Source organism: Salmo salar, chromosome 02 (assembly GCF_965601325.2).
Source record: "Salmo salar chromosome 02, fSalSal1, whole genome shotgun sequence".
NCBI lineage: Eukaryota > Metazoa > Chordata > Actinopteri > Salmoniformes > Salmonidae > Salmo > Salmo salar.
The window spans coordinates 2,722,501-2,745,000 of record NC_138292.1 but is presented as its reverse complement, the minus strand read 5'-3'; the positions used below and the strand labels follow the sequence as shown (position 1 = coordinate 2,745,000).

Genomic DNA, 22,500 nt, shown 5'->3' with positions numbered 1-22,500 from the left:
GGCTGTACCACCTAATCCTTTACCTACTGTAGAATCTATAGGCTGTACCACCTCATCCTTTACCTACTGTAGAATCTATAGGCTGTACCACCTCATCCTTTACCTCCTTTACCTCCTGTAGAATCTATAGGCTGTACCACCTCATCCTTTACATACTGTAGAATCTATAGGCTGTACCACCTCATCCTTTACCTCCTTTACCTCCTGTAGAATCTATAGGCTGTACCACCTCATCCTTTACCTACTGTAGAATCTATAGGCTGTACCACCTCATCATTTACCTACTGTAGAATCTATAGGCCGTACCACCTCATCATTTACCTACTGTAGAATCTATAGGCTGTACCACCTCATCCTTTACCTCCTTTACCTACTGTAGAATCTATAGGCTGAACCACCTCATCCTTTACCTCCTTTACCTCCTGTAGAATCTATAGGCTGTACCACCTCTTCCTTTACCTACTGTAGAATCTATAGGCTGTACCACCTCATCCTTTACCTCCTGTAGAATCTATAGGCTGTACCACCTCATCCTTTACCTCCTGTAGAATCTATAGGCTGTACCACCTCATCCTTTACGTCCTGTAGAATCTATAGGCTGTACCACCTCATCCTTTACCTACTGTAGAATCTATAGGCTGTACCACCTCATCCTTTACCTCCTGTAGAATCTATAGGCTGTACCACCTCATCCTTTACCTCCTTTACCTACTGTAGAATCTATAGGCTGTACCACCTCATCCTTTACCTCCTTTACCTACTGTAGAATCTATAGGCTGTACCACCTCATCCTTTACCTCCTTTACCTACTGTAGAATCTATAGGCTGTACCACCTCATCCTTTACCTCCTTTACCTACTGTAGAATCTATAGGCTGTACCACCTCATCCTTTACCTACTGTAGAATCTATGGGCTGTACCACCTCATCCTTTACATACTGTAGAATCTATAGGCTGTACCACCTCATCCTTTACATACTGTAGAATCTATAGGCTGTACCACCTCATCCTTTACCTCCTTTACCTACTGTAGAATCTATAGGCTGTACCACCTCATCCTTTACATACTGTAGAATCTATGGGCTGTACCACCTCATCCTTTACCTACTGTAGAATCTATAGGCTGTACCACCTCATCCTTTACCTCCTGTAGAATCTATGGGCTGTACCACCTCATCCTTTACCTACTGTAGAATCTATAGGCTGTACCACCTCATCCTTTACCTACTGTAGAATCTATAGGCTGTACCACCTCATCCTTTACCTCCTTTACCTACTGTAGAATCTATAGGCTGTACCACCTCATCCTTTACCTACTGTAGAATCTATAGGCTGTACCACCTCATCCTTTACCTCCTTTACATACTGTAGAATCTATAGGCTGTACCACCTCATCCTTTACCTCCTGTAGAATCTATAGGCTGTACCACCTCATCCTTTACCTCCTGTAGAATCTATAGGCTGTACCACCTCATCCTTTACCTCCTGTAGAATCTATAGGCTGTACCACCTCATCCTTTACCTCCTTTACCTACTGTAGAATCTATAGGCTGTACCACCTCGTCCTTTACCTACTGTAGAATATATAGGCTGTACCACCTCGTCCTTTACCTCCTTTACCTACTGTAGAATCTATAGGCTGTACCACTTCATCCTTTACCTCCTTTACCTACTGTAGAATCTATAGGCTGCACCACCTCATCCTTTACCTCCTTTACCTACTGTAGAATGTATAGGCTGTACCACCTCATCCTTTACCTCCTTTACCTACTGTAGAATCTATAGGCTGTACCACCTCATCCTTTACATACTGTAGAATCTATAGGCTGTACCACCTCATCCTTTACCTCCTTTACCTACTGTAGAATCTATAGGCTGTACCACCTCATCCTTTACCTCCTTTACCTACTGTAGAATCTATAGGCTATACCACCTCATCCTTTACCTACTGTAGAATCTATAGGCTGTACCACCTCATCCTTTACCTCCTGTAGAATCTATAGGCTGTACCACCTCATCCTTTACCTCCTGTAGAATCTATAGGCTGTACCACCTCATCCTTTACCTCCTGTAGAATCTATAGGCTGTACCACCTCATCCTTTACCTCCTTTACCTACTGTAGAATCTATAGGCTGTACCACCTCATCCTTTACCTCCTTTACCTACTGTAGAATCTATAGGCTATACCACCTCATCCTTTACCTACTGTAGAATCTATAGGCTGTACCACCTCATCCTTTACCTCCTTTACATACTGTAGAATCTATAGGCTGTACCACCTCATCCTTTACCTCCTGTAGAATCTATAGGCTGTACCACCTCATCCTTTACCTCCTGTAGAATCTATAGGCTGTACCACCTCATCCTTTACCTCCTGTAGAATCTATAGGCTGTACCACCTCATCCTTTACCTCCTTTACCTCCTGTAGAATCTATAGGCTGTACCACCTCATCCTTTACCTCCAGTAGAATCTATAGGCTGTATCACCTCCTCCTTTACCTCCTGTAGAATCTATAGGCTGTATCACCTCCTCCTTTACCTCTGTAGAATCTATAGGCTGTACCACCTCATCCTTTACCTCCTTTACCTACTGTAGAATCTATAGGCTGTACCACCTCATCCTTTACATACTGTAGAATCTATGGGCTGTACCACCTCATCCTTTACATACTGTAGAATCTATAGGCTGTACCACCTCATCCTTTACCTACTGTAGAATCTATAGGCTGTACCACCTCATCCTTTACCTCCTGTAGAATCTATGGGCTGTACCACCTCATCCTTTACCTACTGTAGAATCTATAGGCTGTACCACCTCATCCTTTACCTACTGTAGAATCTATAGGCTGTACCACCTCATCCTTTACCTCCTTTACCTACTGTAGAATCTATAGGCTGTACCACCTCATCCTTTACCTACTGTAGAATCTATAGGCTGTACCACCTCATCCTTTACCTCCTTTACATACTGTAGAATCTATAGGCTGTACCACCTCATCCTTTACCTCCTGTAGAATCTATAGGCTGTACCACCTCATCCTTTACCTCCTGTAGAATCTATAGGCTGTACCACCTCATCCTTTACCTCCTGTAGAATCTATAGGCTGTACCACCTCATCCTTTACCTCCTTTACCTACTGTAGAATCTATAGGCTGTACCACCTCGTCCTTGACCTCCTGTAGAATCTATAGGCTGTACCACCTCGTCCTTTACCTCCTTTACCTACTGTAGAATCTATAGGCTGTACCACCTCATCCTTTACCTCCTTTACCTACTGTAGAATCTATAGGCTGTACCACCTCATCCTTTACCTCCTTTACCTACTGTAGAATGTATAGGCTGTACCACCTCATCCTTTACCTCCTTTACCTACTGTAGAATCTATAGGCTGTACCACCTCATCCTTTACATACTGTAGAATCTATAGGCTGTACCACCTCATCCTTTACCTCCTTTACCTACTGTAGAATCTATAGGCTGTACCACCTCATCCTTTACCTCCTTTACCTACTGTAGAATCTATAGGCTATACCACCTCATCCTTTACCTACTGTAGAATCTATAGGCTGTACCACCTCATCCTTTACCTCCTGTAGAATCTATAGGCTGTACCACCTCATCCTTTACCTCCTGTAGAATCTATAGGCTGTACCACCTCATCCTTTACCTCCTGTAGAATCTATAGGCTGTACCACCTCATCCTTTACCTCCTGTAGAATCTATAGGCTGTACCACCTCATCCTTTACCTCCTGTAGAATCTATAGGCTGTACCACCTCATCCTTTACCTCCTTTACCTACTGTAGAATCTATAGGCTGTATCACCTCATCCTTTACCTCCTTTACCTCCTGTAGAATCTATAGGCTGTACCACCTCATCCTTTACCTCCTTTACCTACTGTAGAATCTATAGGCTCTATCACCTCATCCTTTACCTCCTTTACCTCCTGTAGAATCTATAGACTGTACCACCTCATCCTTTACCTCCTTTACCTCCTGTAGAATCTATAGGCTGTATCACCTCATCCTTTACCTCCTTTACCTCCTGTATAATCTATAGGCTGTACCACCTCCTCCTTTACCTACTGTAGAATCTATGGGCTGTACCACCTCATCCTTTACCTCCTGTAGAATCTATAGGCTGTACCACCTCATCCTTTACCTCCTGTAGAATCTATAGGCTGTACCACCTCATCCTTTACCTCCTGTAGAATCTATATGCTGTACCACCTCATCCTTTACCTACTGTAGAATCTATAGGCTGTACCTCCTCCTTTACCTCCTGTAGAATCTATAGGCTGTACCACCTCATCCTTACCTCCTGTAGAATCTATAGGCTGTATCACCTCATCCTTTACCTCCTTTACCTCCTGTAGAATCTATAGGCTGTACCACCTCCTCCTTTACCTCCTGTAGAATCTATAGGCTGTACCACCTCCTCCTTTACCTCCTGTAGAATCTATAGGCTGTACCACCTCATCCTTTACCTCCTGTAGAATCTATAGGCTGTATCACCTCCTCCTTTACCTCCTGTAGAATCTATAGGCTGTACCACCTCATCCTTTACCTCCTGTAGAATCTATAGGCTGTACCACCTCATCCTCATTGGCATTTTAAAAGCATTTTGCTTTGTTGTTTAATTCTTTCTTTCTTCTCTATTTCTTTTTCTCTCTCTCTCTCTGTTATTTTCTCTCTCTTTATCTCGTTCTAAGAAGTGGGGAGGAATGGGAATAGCAGCATTTTGTCCTTTAATCATCACGGGCAGGAAGCAGTCACAGACCTTCTGCTAGTTTGACCTTCTCTGCTTCTTGTCTCTGACATTTAGAGTCCCAAATGCCATCCTATTCCCTATCTAGTGCACTTAATTTGACCAGCTAGGACCCATAGGGTTTCAGTTAAAAGTAGTGCACTATTTTAAAGGGGATTTCCAGATGATTAAAAAAGGAGAGCAGTTGATAACATCAATAACAAAAAAAATGATTCCTGTTTTTATTACAAGTTGCAACAGGGAAACGCCTCCAGATCAGAAGCAGAGCAAATGTCTTAACGGGGCCTTTTCTGAGAAAATCTATTATATATGTATATATATAAATCACACAGCACCAACATGTTATGGAAACAGCAGCCAGAGAGGCTATAGGAAGTCACAACGTCAGCCTCTCCAGAATCACACGGTGTTACAGAGACGTTATCAGTGTCCCCGGTCTGGAGCCAAACTTTAACCATAACACTGGCAGACATTTTGATAGTGTCAGTTAAACAGGTCAAAGGTAGAAACATCAGCACTTAGTTACAATAGAGAATTATAGACTAACAGGTGACATGGTTAACTGCTGCTTCCCTTCCCCTAAGCGAATGCATCGGTCTGTGTCTCCCTGTACATACAATAACTACGCAATAAGGCACGAGGGGGTGTGGTATATGGCCAATATACCACTAACCCCCGAGGTGCCTTATTGCTATTATAAACTGGTTACCAACATGATTAGAGCAGTAAAAACACACGTTTTGTCATACCCGTAGTATGATATACCACGGCTGTCAGCCAATCGGCATTCAGGGCTCGATCCACCCAGTTTATAATGTTTATTAAATATCAATCCATATCAACAGTGAATCAAATACAGGGTAATCATTTCCTGTTTTACTATTTTAGGTAACAGGGTGTCATATAGGACGCAGACCTTGGTGACAAACCCCAAGACGAGCAGCCTAATAGTCTGCTGATACGGTCAGGTCCTGCGATGACGTTTTAAAAATGTCTTTTGGATTAGTTTTTCTGTCCAGAAAGAGCACTGCCAAGAACACTGAGTCAACGGGTCAGACATTGTTCTGTTTTTCCCTAGAAAGGAAGCCTGTAAGAATTATAATACTGGTGAAACTAGAAGGAAGTTGAAATATCATACAGATGCCGTATCTTAATTCCAGTCAGTTTGCTACAGCAGGAAAATAATCATGCAGCAACAGGAAATGTGGATTATAATTACTCTACATTTTTTTTGCTTGGGCAAATCAAGTCTGACATTTTAAAGTGGAAATTACAAACTTTAGAAGTCTTTTAAAACCTTGAATACACTACAAGTTTGCATTTCCTGCTGTTCCAGACATTTCCTGCAATAACAGCTTCTATCCCCAAGCCATTAGACTGCTGAACAATTCATAAAAATTGCCACCGGACAATTTACATTTACCCCCCCCACTCCCCACCCTCCCCTCTTGTACACTGCTGCTACTCCTACATGTGCGCCCTGTATAGAGCCTCTTTATTGTTATTCTTATTGTGTTACTTTTTATTATTAATATTTATTTTAGTCTACTTGGTAAGTATTTTCTTCTTCTTGAACTGCACTGTTGGTTAAGGGCTTGTAAGTAAGCATTTCACGGTGAAGTCAATACTTTTTGTATTCGGCGCATGTGACAAATAAAGTTTGATTTGATCTGATCAAATTAAAATACGGCATCTGTATAGTTCCAGTTTTCGATGTAAACACCCTAGTTTCAAATGAGCTGTCACATTCATTCCAGAAGCACTATTATAATTCAGGCTACCATCACGTTTTATAGTACTACCAGGTCATTAGCTTGTTTAAAATAGACATATTGATGCTGGTGTTGATGAACCTGAGGGTAACAGGATAAACAGTGTCAATTGGACAAGTCCATGTAGTCCCTCCCTGTTTGTCTGTTTTTCTTCCGTTTGGTGATTAACAAACACAACCCATATGTGCTGCTAGCTAGCTTCCACTGCACCAACCCTACCCTGGTTTTATGATAGGCCTACACAGGAAGAGCTGGTTTTATGATAGGTCTACCCAGGAAGAGCTGGTTTTATGATAGGTCTACCCAGGAAGAGCTGTTTATATGATAGGTCTACCCAGGAAGAGCTGGTTTTGTGATAGGTCTACCCAGGAGGAGCTGTTTATATGATAGGTCTTCCCAGGAAGAGCTGTTTATATGATAGGTCTTAACAGGAAGAGCTGGTTTTATGATAGGTCTAAACAGGAAGAGCTGGTTTTATGATAGGTCTAACCAGGAAGTGCTGTTTATATGATATGTCTAAACAGGAAGAGCTGGTTTTGTGATAGGTCTACCCAGGAAGAGCTGTTTATATGATATGTCTTCCCAGGAAGAGCTGTTTATATGATAGGTCTAAACAGGAAGAGCTGGTTTTATGATAAGTCTAACCAGGAAGTGCTGTTTATATGATATGTCTTCCCAGGAAGAGCTGTTTATATGATAGGTCTAAACAGGAAGAGCTGGTTTTATGATAGGTCTAACCAGGAAGAGCTGTTTATATGATAGGTCTAAACAGGAAGAGCTGGTTTTATGATAGGTCTAACCAGGAAGTGCTGTTTATATGATAGGTCTAACCAGGAAGTGCTGTTTATAGTGCATAGAGAAAACATTGGAACAGTAAATCTTTGGTAACCATAGCGATGCCATCGTCACCATGTTTACTTTGTGAGTCACTGCCCATTCCCAGAGGTTTCATCAGTTCAGTTGACACAACATCCCGTCGTCCCTCACTTGTATCAATATCGTTCCTATCTGACAGCGAACGTCATTCAGAAACGTTAACCGTGTGTAGAGGTTGTGTAAACGGTAAAGTTTATCTAGCTATTGTGTGTCAGTTTACACGGAGGTGAGGGTGGTGGACCCTACAGAGTTAAACAGCAGACCGTTATCTTTTAATAACGTGTTAGTTAGACTAACCCAGAGTCACAGGGAAAGGAAGCAGTGTTGGTTGTGGTGTTGTAGGGACACGCTTGTTTTTGCACCAACTGTTCAACTAACTTAGTGTGTGTGTGTGTGTGTGTGTGTGTGTGTGTGTGTGTGTGTGTGTGTGTGTGTGTGTGTGTGTGTGTGTGTGTGTGTGTGTGTGTGTGTGTGTGTGTGTGTGTGTGTGTGTGTGTGTGTGTGTGTGTGTGCGCACGAACACTTGTGTATATGTGTAGAGGTCGGCAGGGGCCACACGACAAACCGTTGCCCATGTCCATGAGCACTGCAGCCATTCCACTACCATAAACTCACATAACATTAGAGTGACTATACAGGTGAGTATGGAATGCTGTAAGAATGCTCTAAGAATGCTCTAAGAATGCTCAACTGGAATGCTGTAAGAGTAGAGTTAGACTGGGGAAATGGCTCCATGTCAGAGTAGAGTTAGACTGGGGAAATGGCTCCATGTCAGAGTAGAGTTAGACTGGGGAAATGGCTCCATGTCAGAGTAGAGTTAGACTGGGGAAATGGCTCCATGTCAGAGTAGAGTTAGACTGGGGAAATGGCTCCATGTCAGAGTAGAGTTAGACTGGGGAAATGGCTCCATGTCAGAGTAGAGTTAGACTGGGGAAATGGCTCCATGTCAGAGTAGAGTTAGACTGGGGAAATGGCTCCATGTCAGAGTAGAGTTAGACTGGGGAAATGGCTCCATGTCAGAGTAGAGTTAGACTGGGGAAATGGCTCCATGTCAGAGTAGAGTTAGACTGGGGAAATGGCTCCATGTCAGAGTAGAGTTAGACTGGGGAAATGGCTCCATGTCAGAGTAGAGTTAGACTGGGGAAATGGCTCCATGTCAGAGTAGAGTTAGACTGGGGAAATGGCTCCATGTCAGAGTAGAGTTAGACTGGGGAAATGGCTCCATGTCAGAGTAGGGTTAGACTGGGGAAATGGCTCCATGTCAGAGTAGAGTTAGACTGGGGAAATGGCTCCATGTCAGAGTAGAGTTAGACTGGGGAAATTGTTCTATGTCAGAGTAGAGTTAGACTGGGGAAATGGCTCCATGTCAGAGTAGAGTTAGACTGGGGAAATGGCTCCATGTCAGAGTAGAGTTAGACTGGGGAAATGGCTCCATGTCAGAGTAGAGTTAGACTGGGGAAATGGCTCCATGTCAGAGTAGAGTTAGACTGGGGAAATCGCTCCATGTCAGAGTAGAGTTAGACTGGGGAAATGGCTCCATGTCAGAGTAGAGTTAGACTGGGGAAATGGCTCCATGTCAGAGTAGGGTTAGACTGGGGAAATGGCTCCATGTCAGAGTAGAGTTAGACTGGGGAAATCGCTCCATGTCAGAGTAGAGTTAGACTGGGGAAATGGCTCCATGTCAGAGTAGAGTTAGACTGGGGAAATGGCTCCATGTCAGAGTAGGGTTAGACTGGGGAAATGGCTCCATGTCAGAGTAGAGTTAGACTGGGGAAATGGCTCCATGTCAGAGTAGAGTTAGACTGGGGAAATCGCTCCATGTCAGAGTAGAGTTAGACAGGGGGAATGGCTCCATGTCAGAGTAGAGTTAGACTGGGGAAATGGCTCCATGTCAGAGTAGGGTTAGACTGGGGAAATGGCTCCATGTCATTGCAGGGAGAATACTGAGTAATTGGGATAATGTGATTTACCTGGAGAGAAGAGTGTAGAGAGACTGAGTGCTTGTGAGTTCCTATTTCACAGTCTGTTATCTAAACCCAGCTACCTTATAAACCAAGCCCGTCATTCCTCCTGTCCTGGCTGAAATATATTACCACTGATTGGTTTGGTAATGGACTATTTATCAGTCTGGATGGGTGAGACTTTACTCTAGATGTCTCTCTCTCTGTCTGTCTGTCTGTCTGTCTGTCTGTCTGTCTGTCTGTCTGTCTGTCTGTCTGTCTGTCTGTCTGTCTGTCTGTCTGTCTGTCTGTCTGTCTGTCTGTCTGTCTGTCTGTCTGTCTGTCTGTCTGTCTGTCTGTCTGGAGGAGAGAGTCGTAAGAGAGATTAGAGTGTGCTTTTGGAATACGTTGTATCTTTTATTTATTTTTTAAATTATCCAATTGTTAGTTACAGTCTTGTCTCATCGCTGCAACTCCCGTACGGACTCGGGAGAAGCGAAGGTCGAGAGCCGTGTATCCTCCGAAACACAACCCAACCAAGCCACACTGCTTCTTGACACAATGCCCACTTAAACCGGAAGCCAGCCGCACCAATGTGTCGGAGGAAACACCGTACAACTGGTGACCGTGTCGGCATGCACTGCGCCCGGCCCGCCACAGGAGTCGCTAGTGCGCGATGGGACAAGGACATCCCTGCCGGCCAAACCGTCCACTATCCTGGACAACGCTGGGCCAATTTTGCGCCCAGCCCATGGTTCTCCCGGGTCATGGCCCGGCTGCAACAGAGCCTGAACTGGAACCCAGGATCTCTAGTGGCACAGCTAGCGCTGCGATGCAGAGCCTTAGACCACAGCCCCGACTCTGGAGACCCGTATACGTCTCTTTGAGTGAGTGAGGTGGGAACTTAACTGAGTTTTACTGAGATGGATGTAGTGAGAGTAGAAAGTTAGTATGGATGGAATCAACTCAGAAACTCAAGACGACTTTGTCTGCTTTAAACCCAAACCAGAAGGTGGATAACACCTAATAGTGTATGATGAGAATCTTACAGTAGCCAATACATATTATCTGTTTGGTTAGTGACTGTAATAGCAAGGTCACCTGGTGATTTCTATAGTTCAATAGGTTTTACTGCAGTATGCAGTGGTGTACTAAATCACAGCAGTGTTGTGTTTTCTTGTAAAACTGCTGTGGAGACTGAAACCTTAGCGGTGGTGGCTGCCTCAGCTCGATTGGCTCTGCTCTCTCTCTCTCTCTCTCTCTCTCTCTCTCTCTCTCTCTCTCTCTCTCTCTCTCTCTCTCTCTCTCTCTCTCTGTATATCCTGACTGCTATGCTATCTGAGCAGGCTGTTCTGATCTCGCTTAGCAGCATGCTCCTCTCTCCCTCCCTCCCTTCCTCCTCCACCTCCTACTCCTCCACCTCTTTCTCCGTCCCCTCGCATCCACCTCTCACTGGCTCCCTCCATTAAACTCCACCCTCTCTCCCTCTATACAGTACCTCCTCTCTATCTCTCTCCTCCCTGTCTTCACTGGCCATCCCCCCCCTTCTATACCTCCCTCTCTCCCTCCTCCCTCCTCTCCCTCCTCCCGCGGCTGTGTGGCTGGCTGGCAGGTCCTGTCCTGTCAGCCCGACCAGGCAGAGGGAGGCAGACCCAGGCAGGTAGAAGATGTCCTTGTGTGTGACATCAGAGCATGGGGGTGTTAGCGGAGCAGGAATAGGAGGTACAGCCAGGAAGAAGCAGCAGTGTGGGCCTCCTCTACCCGACTGCTCTGGCTCCTCTGACTGCTGCTGCTGCTGCAGTCTCTTTCAGGCTACCTCCTCTTCCTCCACCTCCTTCACCACCTCCTCCTCCACCCAGGGCCGGACACGCAGCTTCTCCCTGCTCCCTCCTCCACTCAGCCACCACCACCCTGCCCCGCCCGTCGCCTCCTCCTTCATCTCCAACACCTCCTCCTCACCTGGTACCCAGAGAAAGCCTCTCTACCCTGGGGTTGGAGGGGTCGTCACCATCACCCATCACAGATCCCCTGCTGCGGCCCGCCGGGCCAGGACCCAGAACAACCAGAACTACCACCCTGCTCCAGGGAGGCTGAGCCAGGTCAAAGAGGTAGGGCTGCTGCTCTGGTAGGACTGTAGGTAGGTAGTACTGCTCTGGTAGGACTGTAGGTAGGTAGTACTGCTCTGGTAGGACTATAGGTAGGTATTACTACTCTGGTAGGGCTGTAGGTAGGTAGTGGTGCTCTGGTAGGACTATAGGTAGGTAGTACTGCTCTGGTAGGGCTGTAGGTAGGTAGTACTGCTCTGGTAGGACTGTAGGTAGGTTGTACTGCTCTGGTAGGACTGTAGGTAGGTAGTACTGCTCTGGTAGGGCTGTAGGTAGGTAGGTAGTACTGCTCTGGTAGGACTGTAGGTAGGTAGGACTGCTCTGGTAGGGCTGTAGGTAGGTAGTACTGCTCTGGTAGGACTGTAGGTAGATAGGTAGTACTGCTCTGGTAGGGCTGTAGGTAGGTAGGTAGGTAGGTAGTACTGCTCTGGTATTACTGTAGGTAGGTATTACTGCTCTGGTAGAGCTGTAGGTAGGTAGTACTGCTCTGGTAGGACTGTAGGTAGCTAGGTAGTACTGCTCTGGTAGGACTGTAGGTAGCTAGGTAGTACTGCTCTGGTAGGACTGTAGATAGGTAGTACTGCTCTGGTAGGGCTGTGGGTCTGTAGATTGTGCTCTGGTAAAGCTGTAGATAGGTTGTACTGCTCTGGTAGGGCTGTAGGTAGGTAGGTAGTGCTCTGGTAGGGCTGTAGGTAGGTAGTACTGCTCTGGTTGGACTGTAGGTAGGTAGTACTGCTCTGGTAGGGCTGTAGGTAGGTAGTACTGCTCTGGTAGAGCTGTAGGTAGGTAGTACTGCTCTGTTAGGGCTGTAGGTAGGTAGTACTGCTCTGGTAGGGCTGTAGGTAGGTAGTACTGCTCTGGTAGGGCTGTAGGTAGGTAGTACTGCTCTGGTAGGACTGTAGGTAGGTATTACTACTCTGGTAGGGCTGTAGGTAGGTAGTGGTGCTCTGGTAGGGCTGTAGGTAGGTAGTACTGCTCTGGTAGGACTGTAGGTAGGTAGTACTGCTCTGGTAGGACTGTAGGTAGGTATTACTGCTCTGGTAGGGCTGTAGGTAGGTAGTACTGCTCTGGTAGGGCTGTAGGTAGGTAGGTAGGTAGGTAGGTAGTACTGCTCTGGTAGGACTGTAGGTAGGTAGGTATTACTGCTCTGGTAGGACTGTAGGTAGGTAGGACTGCTCTGGTAGGTCTGTAGGTAGGTAGTACTGCTCTGGTAGCACTGTAGGTAGGTAAGTAGTACTGTTCTGGTAGGGCTGTAGGTAGGTAGTATTGCTCTGGTAGGGCTGTAGCTAGGTATTACTGCTCTGGTAGAGCTGTAGGTAGGTAGTACTGCTCTGGTAGGACTGTAGGCAGGTAATACTGCTCTGGTAGGACTGTAGGTAGGTAGGTGGTACTGCTCTGGTAAAGCTTTAGGTTGGTAGTACTGCTCTGGTAGGGCTGTACGTCTGTAGATAGTGCTCTGGTAAAGCTGTAGATAGGTTGTACTGCTCTGGTAGGGCTGTAGGTAGGTAGGTACTGCTCTGGTAGGGCTGTAGGTAGGTAGTACTGCTCTGGTTGGACTGTAGGTAGGTAGTACTGCTTTGGTAGGGCTGTAGGTAGGTAGTACTGCTCTGGTAGGACTGTAGGTAGGTAGTACTGCTCTGGTAGGGCTGTAGGTAGGTAGTACTGCTCTGGTTGGACTGTAGGTAGGTAGTACTGCTCTGGTAGGTCTGTAGGTAGGTAGTACTGCTCTGGTAAGACTGTAGGTAGGTAGTACTGCTCTGGTAGGGCTGTAGGTAGGTAGTACTGCTCTGGTAGGACTGTAGGTAGGTAGTACTGCTATGGTATGACTCTCGGTAGGTACTACTGCTCTGGTAGGGCTGTAGGTAGGTAGTACTGCTCTGGTAGGACTGTAGGTAGGTAGTGGTGCTCTGGTAGGGCTGTAGGTAGGTAGGTAGTACTGCTCTGGTATAGCTGTAGATAGGTAGTACTGCTCTGGTAGGACTGTAGGTAGGTAGGTAGTACTGCTCTGGTTGGGCTGTAGGTAGGTAGTGGTGCTCTGGTAGGGCTGTAGGTAGGTAGGTAGTACTGCTCTGGTATAGCTGTAGATAGGTAGTACTGCTCTGGTAGGACTGTAGGTAGGTAGTGGTGCTCTGGTAGGGCTGTAGGTAGGTAGGTAGTACTGCTCTGGTATAGCTGTAGATAGGTAGTACTGCTCTGGTAGTACTGTAGGTAGGTAGTACTGCTCTGGTAGTGCTGTAGATAGGTTGTACTGCTCTGGTAGGACTGTAGGTAGGTAGGTAGGTAGTCATTTCTGCTCTGGTAGGGCTGTAGGTAGGTAGTGGTGCTTTGGTAGGGCTGTAGGTAGGTAGGTTGTACTGCTCTGGTAGGGCTGTAGATAAGTAGTACTGCTCTGGTAGGGCTGTAGGTAGGTAGGTAGTACTGCTCTGGTAGGGCTGTAGGTGGGCAGTTCTGCTCTGGTAGGGCTGTAGGTAGGTAGTGGTGCTTTGGTAGGGCTGTAGGTAGGTAGGTTGTACTGCTCTGGTAGGACTGTAGATAGGTAGTACTGCTCTGGTAGGGCTGTAGGTAGATAGGTAGTACTGCTCTGGTAGAGCTGTAGGTAGGTAGGTAGTACTGCGCTGGTAGGGCTGTAGGTAGGTAGGTAGTACTGCTCTGGTAGGGCTGTAAGTAGGTAGGTTGTACTGCTCTGGTAGGGCTGTAGGTAGGTAGGTAGTACTGCTCTGGTAGGTCTGTAGATAGGAAGGTAGTACTGCTCTGGTAGGGCTGTAAGTAGGTAGGTAGTACTGCTCTGGTAGGGCTGTAAGTAGGTAGGTAGTACTGCTCTGGTAGGTCTGTAGATAGGAAGGTAGTACTGCTCTGGTAGGGCTGTAGGTATGTAGGTTGTACTGCTCTGGTAGGGCTGTAAGTAGGTAGGTAGTACTGCTCTGGTAGGGCTGTAGGTAGGTAATACTGCTCTGTTAGGACTGTAGGTAGGTCGGTAGTACTGCTCTGGTAGGGCTGTAAGTAGGTAGTTCTGCTCACGTAGGGCTGTAGTAGGTAGGTAGTACTGCTCTGGTACGCCTGGGGGTAGGTAGGTAGTACTGCTCTGGTAGAGCGGTAGGTAGGTAGTACTGCTCTGGTAGGACTGTAGGTAGGTAGTACTGCTCTGGTAGGGCTGTAGGTAGGTAGTACTGCTCTGGTAGGACTGTAGGTAGGTAGTACTGCTCTGGTAGGGCTGTATGTAGGTAGTACTTCTCTGGTAGGGCTGTAGGTAGGTAGTACTGCTCTGGTAGGACTGTAGGTAGGTAGTACTGCTCTGGTAGGGCTGTAGGTAGGTAGTACTGCTCTGGTAGGGCGGTAGGTAGGTAGTACTGCTCTGGTAGGGCTGTAGGTAGGTAGTACTGCTCTGGTAGGACTGTAGGTAGGTAGTACTGCTCTGGTAGGGCGGTAGGTAGGTAGTACTGCTCTGGTAGGGCGGTAGGTAGGTAGTACTGCTCTGGTAGGGCTGTAGGTAGGTAGTACTGCTCTGGTATGGCTGTAGGTAGGTAGTACTGCTCTGGTAGGGCTGTAGGTAGGTAGTACTGCTCTGTTAGGACTGTAGGTAGGTCGGTAGTACTGCTCTGGTAGGGCTGTAAGTAGGTAGTTCTGCTCACGTAGCACTGTAGTAGGTAGGTAGTACTGCTCTGGTACGCCTGGGGGTAGGTAGGTAGTACTGCTCTGGTAGGGCTGTTGGTAGGTAGTACTGCTCTGGTAGGACTGTAGGTAGGTAGTACTGCTCTGGTAGGGCGGTAGGTAGGTAGTACTGCTCTGGTAGGGCGGTAGGTAGGTAGTACTGCTCTGGTAGGGCTGTAGGTAGGTAGTACTGCTCTGGTATGGCTGTAGGTAGGTAGTACTGCTCTGGTAGGGCTGTAGGTAGGTAGTACTGCTCTGGTAGGACTGTAGGTAGGTATTACTACTCTGGTAGGACTGTAGGTAGGTAGTACTGCTCTGGTAGGACTGTAGGTAGGTAGTACTGCTCTGGTAAGCTGTAGGTAGGTAGTACTGCTCTGGTAGGGCTGTAGGTAGGTAGTACTGCTCTGGTAGAGCTGTAGGTAGGTAGTACTGCTCTGGTAGGACTGTAGGTAGGTAGGTAGTACTGCTGTGGTTGGGCTGTAGGTAGGTAGTGGTGCTCTGGTAGGGCTGTAGGTAGGTAGGTAGTACTGCTCTCTTATAGCTGTAGATAGGTAGTACTGCTCTGGTAGGACTGTAGGTAGGTAGTGGTGCTCTGGTAGGGCTGTAGGTAGGTAGGTAGTACTGCTCTGGTATAGCTGTAGATAGGTAGTACTGCTCTGGTAGGACTGTAGGTAGGTAGTACTGCTCTGGTAGTGCTGTAGATAGGCTGTACTGCTCTGGTAGGACTGTAGGTAGGTAAGTAGTCATTTCTGCTCTGGTAGGGCTGTAGGTAGGTAGTGGTGCTTTGGTAGGGCTGTAGGTAGGTAGGTTGTACTGCTCTGGTAGTGCTGTAGGTAGTCAGTTCTGCTCTGGTAGGGCTGTAGGTAGGTAGTGGTGCTTTGGTAGGGCTGTTGGTAGGTAGGTTGTACTGCTCTGGTAGGACTGTAGATAGGTAGTACTGCTCTGGTAGGGCTGTAGGTAGATAGGTAGTACTGCTCTGGTAGAGCTATAGGTAGGTAGGTAGTACTGCTCTGGTAGGGCTGTAGGTAGGTAGGTAGTACTGCTCTGGTAGGGCTGTAAGTAGGTAGGTTGTACTGCTCTGGTAGGGCTGTAGGTAGGTAGGTAGTACTGCTCTGGTAGGTCTGTAGATAGGAAGGTAGTACTGCTCTGGTAGGGCTGTAAGTAGGTAGGTAGTACTGCTCTGGTAGGGCTGTAAGTAGGTAGGTAGTACTGCTCTGGTAGGGCTGTAGGTAGGTAGGTTGTACTGCTCTGGTAGGGCTGTAAGTAGGTAGGTAGTACTGCTCTGGTAGGACTGTAGGTAGGTAGTACTGCTCTGGTAAGCTGTAGGTAGGTAGTACTGCTCTGGTAGGGCTGTAGGTAGGTAGTACTGCTCTGGTAGGACTGTAGGTAGGTAGTACTGCTCTGGTAGGGCTGTAGGTAGGTAGGTAGGTAGTACTGCTCTGGTAGGGCTGTAGGTAGGTAGTGGTGCTCTGGGAAGGCTGCTTCCTTAATGACTGGAGATCTCATAGGAGAGGAGGCTAGGCTACGATCATGTCACGGCTGGTCCAACCTGTCTCTCTGACATCCCAGCACCCTGCCTGGTTCAACCTGTCTCTCTCTGACTTCCCAGCCCCCTGCCTGGTTCAACCTGTCTCTCTGACTTCCCAGCACCCTGCCTGGTTCAACCTGTCTCTCTGACTTCCCAGCACCCTGCCTGGTTCAACCTCTCTGACATCCCAGCACCCTGCCTGGTTCAACCTGTCTCTCTCTGACTTCCCAGCACCCTGCCTGGTTCAACCTGTCTCTCTGACTTCCCAGCACCCTGCCTGGTTCAACCTGTCTCTCTGACATCCCAGCACCCTGCCTGGTTCAACCTGTCTCTCTCTGACTTCCCAGCACCCTGCCTGGTTCAACCTGTCTCTCTCTGACTTCCCAGCACCCTGCCTGGTTCAACCTGTCTCTCTCTGACTTCCCAGCACCCTGCCTGGTTCAACCTGTCTCTCTGACTTCCCAGCACCCTGCCTGGTTCAACCTGTCTCTCTGACATCCCAGCACCCTGCCTGGTTCAACCTGTCTCTCTGACATCCCAGCACCCTGCCTGGTTCAACCTGTCTCTCTCTGACTTCCCAGCACCCTGCCTGGTTCAACCTGTCTCTCTCTGACTTCCCAGCCCCCTGCCTGGTCCAACCTGTCTCTCTGACATCCCAGCACCCTGCCTGATCCAACCTGTCTCTCTCTGACATCCCAGCAGTCAGACAGACATCCAGACAGACATCCAGACAGACAGTCAAACAGACAGACATCCAGACAGACAGTCAGTCAGACAGTCAAACAGACAGACAGTCAGTCACCACATGAAGGTGTTTTCTCAGCAGATGTATTTGTGTTCTCAGTATGTAGCGTGGACATTGCTATAGCTCTGCTTCAGCATTATTACAGCGTTGCTATAGCGTCGTTACAGCGTTGCTATAGCGTCATTACAGCGTTGCTATAGCGTCGTTACAGCGTTGCTATAGCGTTGTTACAGCGCTGCTATAGCGTCGTTACAGCGTTGCTATAGCGTCGTTACAGCGTTGCTATAGCGTCTCTTTCACTTTGTTACAAAGTCAACATCCTGATTCCATTAGTCATGCTGATTCCATGTGTACTACCTCACCAGTCTATGTGTACTACATCGCCATCCCCATGGTGACACGACAGAGTAGACATCTCTCTCCTTCTCCTCCCCCCCTTTCCCACTCCTCCTCCTCTCCCCAAGTCGTCCCCCTCCTCCTCCTCCTCCCCCTCATCCCCCTCCCCCTCGTCCCCCTCCTCCTGTCCACCTCCCCCTCCTCCTCCTGCCCCCCCACCTCCTCTCCCCCTCTTCCTCCTCCTCCTCCCCCCCTCCTCTCCCCTTCCTCCCCCTCCTCCCCCCTCCTTCTCTCCCCCTTCTCCCCCTCTTCCCCCTCCTCCTCCTCCTGTCCCCCTCCTGAGTATGAGAGAGAGAGAGAAGAGAGAGAGAGAGAGAGAGAGAGAGGAGGAGAGAGAGAGAGAGATAGGGAGAGAGAGGGAGGGGAAGACAGTGAGGAAGACAGTGAGAGATAGAGCAAGGGAGAGAAAGTGAGATGGAGATTGAGAGACAGGGAGAAGGAGAACAATTTAGATTGAGAAAGAGAGATAGAAAGAGAGGAAGGGACTCTGGAAAGAGAGAGAGAGAGATGGAGAGGGGGAAGGTACTCCAGAGAGAGAGATGGAGAGAGAGATGGAGAGGGGGAAGGTACTCCAGAGAGAGAGAGATGGAGAGAGAGAGAGAGAGATGGAGAGGGGGAAGGTACTCCAGAGAGAGAGATGGAGAGAGAGAGAGAGAGAGAGAGAGAGATGGAGAGGGGGAAGGTACTCCAGAGAGAGAGAGATGGAGAGGGGGAAGGTACTCCAGAGAGAGAGAGAGATGGGGAGGGGGAAGGTACTCCAGAGAGAGAGAGAGAGATGGGGAGGGGGAAGGTACTCCAGAGAGAGAGAGAGATGGGGAGGGGGAAGGTACTCCAGAGAGAGAGAGATGGAGAGGGGGAAGGTACTCCAGAGAGAGAGAGAGATGGAGAGGGGGAAGGTACTCCAGAGAGAGAGAGAGATGGGGAGGGGGAAGGTACTCCAGAGAGAGAGAGAGAGATGGGGAGGGGGAAGGTACTCCAGAGAGAGAGAGAGAGAGATGGAGAGGGGGAAGGTACTCCAGAGAGAGAGAGAGATGGAGAGGGGGAAGGTACTCCAGAGAGAGAGAGAGATGGAGAGGGGGAAGGTACTCCAGAGAGAGAGAGAGAGAGAGAGAGAGATGGAGATGGAGAGGGGGAAGGTACTCCAGAGAGAGAGAGATGGAGAGGGGGAAGGTACTCCAGAGAGAGAGAGAGATGGAGAGGGGGAAGGTACTCCAGAGAGAGAGAGATGGAGAGAGAGAGAGAGAGATGGAGATGGAGAGGGGGAAGGTACTCCAGAGAGAGAGAGAGAGAGATGGAGAGGGGGAAGGTACTCCAAAGAGAGAGAGAGAGAGAGATGGAGAGGGGGAAGGTACTCCAGAGAGAGAGAGAGAGATGGGGAGGGGGAAGGTACTCCAGAGAGAGAGAGAGATGGGGAGGGGGAAGGTACTCCAGAGAGAGAGAGATGGGGAGGGGGAAGGTACTCCAGAGAGAGAGAGAGATGGAGAGGGGGAAGGTACTCCAGAGAGAGAGAGATGGAGAGGGGGAAGGTACTACAGAGAGAGAGAGAGAGATGGGGAGGGGGAAGGTACTCCAGAGAGAGATGGAGAGGGGGAAGGTACTACAGAGAGAGAGAGAGAGATGGGGAGGGGGAAGGTACTCCAGAGAGAGAGAGAGAGAGATGGGGAGGGGGAAGGTACTCCAGAGAGAGAGAGAGATGGAGAGGGGGAAGGTACTCCAGAGAGAGAGAGAGATGAGGAGGGGGAAGGTACTCCAGAGAGAGAGAGAGAGAGATGGAGAGGGGGAAGGTACTCCAGAGAGAGAGAGAGAGATGGGGAGGGGGAAGGTACTCCAGAGAGAGAGAGAGAGAGAGAGAGATGGAGATGGAGAAGGTACTCCAGAGAGAGAGAGAGATGGGGAGGGGGAAGGTACTCCAGAGAGAGAGAGAGATGGAGAGGGGGAAGGTACTCCAGAGAGAGAGAGAGATGGGGAGGGGGAAGGTACTCCAGAGAGAGAGAGAGATGAGGAGGGGGAAGGTACTCCAGAGAGAGAGAGAGATGGGGAGGGGGAAGGTACTCCAGAGAGAGAGAGAGATGGAGAGGGGGAAGGTACTCCAGAGAGAGAGAGAGATGGGGAGGGGGAAGGTACTCCAAAGAGAGAGAGAGAGAGAGAGAGAGATGGAGAGGGGGAAGGTACTCCAGAGAGAGAGAGATGGAGAGGGGGAAGGTACTCCAGAGAGAGAGAGAGATGGAGAGGGGGAAGGTACTCCAGAGAGAGAGAGAGAGAGAGATGGAGAGGGGGAAGGTACTCCAAAGAGAGAGAGAGAGATGGAGAGGGGGAAGGTACTCCAGAGAGAGAGAGATGGAGAGGGGGAAGGTACTCCAGAGAGAGAGAGAGAGAGATGGAGAGGGGGAAGGTACTCCAGAGAGAGAGAGAGAGAGATGGAGAGGGGGAAGGTACTCCAGAGAGAGAGAGAGAGAGATGGAGAGGGGGAAGGTACTCCAGAGAGAGAGAGAGATGGGGAGGGGGAAGGTACTCCAGAGAGAGAGAGATGGGGAGGGGGAAGGTACTCCAGAGAGAGAGAGATGGAGAGGGGGAAGGTACTCCAGAGAGAGAGAGAGATGGAGAGGGGGAAGGTACTCCAGAGAGAGAGAGAGATGGAGAGGGGGAAGGTACTCCAGAGAGAGAGAGAGAGAGATGGAGAGGGGGAAGGTACTCCAGAGAGAGAGATGGAGAGAGAGATGGAGAGGGGGAAGGTACTCCAGAGAGAGAGAGAGAGATGGAGAGGGGGAAGGTAATCCAGAGAGAGATAGAGCGACAGTGATCTGAGACTAAAGGCTGTCCTTTCTATTCTGCAGCGTCTGTCAGAGTTAAAGCAGCCAGCCATCGAGGTGGAGAATATTCAGCACAAATGTCCTGTCTCTACTCTGTGTCAGGACCAAATCATTCATCAGACCGGATCATGCCAGAGGGAGTACGCATTGGTTTAAAATTACATCAAAACAAGGGAAATGTTACGCTCATTTAGCAGGGTTGGGTCATTTCTATGATAAAGGTGGATGGGTGGATGGGTTTATGGGGTTTTGTCAGGCGGCAGCCTTGTGTGTCTTCACTCCCCTCTGGATACTGGAGATAAGATTTATATGGAGAGTTATGAATGGAGGGAGGGAGGAGAGGATGCTGGGAACTGGAGGGAGGAGAGGATGCTGGGAACTAGAGGGAGGGAGGATGCTGGGAACTGGAGGGAGGAGAGGATGCTGGGAACTGGAGGGAGGGAGGAGAGGATGCTGGGAACTGGAGGGAGGGAGGAGAGGATGCTGGGAACTGGAGGGAGGGAGGAGAGAATGCTGGGAACTAGAGGGAGGGAGGATGCTGGGAACTGGAGGGAGGGAGGAGAGGATGCTGGGAACTGGAGGGAGGAAGGAGAGGATGCTGGGAACTGGAGGGAGGGAGGAGAGGATGCTGGGAACTGGAGGGAGGGAGGAGAGGATCCTGGGAACTAGAGGGAGGGAGGAGAGGATGCTGGGAACTGGAGGGAGGGAGGAGAGGATGCTGGGAACTAGAGGGAGGGAGGAGAGGATGCTGGGAACTGGAGGGAAGGAGGATGCTGGGAACTGGAGGGAGGAAGGAGAGGATGCTGGGAACTGGAGGGAGGGAGGAGAGGATGCTGGGAACTGGAGGGAGGGAGGATAATGGGAACTGGAGGGAGGAAGGAGAGGATGCTGGGAACTGGAGGGAGGGAGGAGAGGATGCTGGGAACTGGAGGGAGGGAGGATGCTGGGAACTGGAGGGAGGGAGGAGAGGATGCTGGGAACTGGAGGGAGAGAGGAAGAGGATGCTGTAACTCGAGGGAGGAGAGGATGCTGGGAACTGGAGGGAGGGAGGAGAGGATGATGGGAACTCGAGGGAGGAGAGGATGCTGGGAACTGGTTAAGGAAAAGCTTCCATTTCTCATCTGTCAAAAAATGTTGACAGTTGAAGTTATATAAACTTCTCTTTGTAGAAATAGATGTTATATCTTGAGTGTATTAGAACATCTGCTGCGGTGTGACAGGTGCCCTGACATTTTGCTTCCATATCCTGGAGCTGAGAGTTCTTCATCCTCCTCCTCATCACGGTTCTGATTCTGGGCCTCTATTAACTCTCCCTGGATTAACCTCTAAGTCCAAGATAACATATTCAATTGTTTTTAAGATGGTCATACCCTGGATCATTTAGCTATGTGAATTTTAGGACCCCTGTAGGTATATTTTATTATTATTATATAATACTTGGTCTTTACTACTAGAAACACATTGAATAACACATTCATAAATGGCAACAAAACAAAAAGACAGTCCAAAAATAAATGATAAGGAATAAGGTTTTGAAGTTTCTGTCCTATATCTAGGAGATATAAGAAAGCTCAGAAAAGATTTTAGATTTTTTTGGGACACATATTCAACCACTTATATTTGTTGTCACAAAATGACCTCGACACTTCCGTTCATGTGTGTGTGTCACATCATCATGTTGGGGAGAGTCTCATCTTACCATAGAAGGGTCATATTAGTTTATAGGGTATGTGTTACATCATCGTGTTGGTGAGAGTCTCATCTTACCATAGAGGGGTCATATTAGTTTATAGACCAAACCGTTCGGACGCTACAGACGTTTCCGTGAGAAGACAGATTTTCAGGATGTTTCATGGTCTGACAAACACCGCTGTAGCTCGGACACCTTCCACCACAGATGCAGAAGGCTG

The 22,500-nt window shown here is 48.4% G+C and overlaps 1 protein-coding gene across 1 annotated transcript in view; it reads left to right on the top strand.

Moving 5' to 3' along the window:
* The window catches only part of LOC106590999 (oxysterol-binding protein-related protein 10), a 133,099-nt gene that overhangs the window by 20,106 nt on the left and 90,493 nt on the right, over nt 1-22,500 (top strand). Inside the window, exon 4 of the mRNA XM_082968530.1 lies at nt 11,218-11,466. Within this exon, the coding sequence (XP_082824656.1) occupies nt 11,218-11,466 (249 nt within the window). The remainder of the gene's footprint in view (nt 1-11,217; nt 11,467-22,500) is intronic.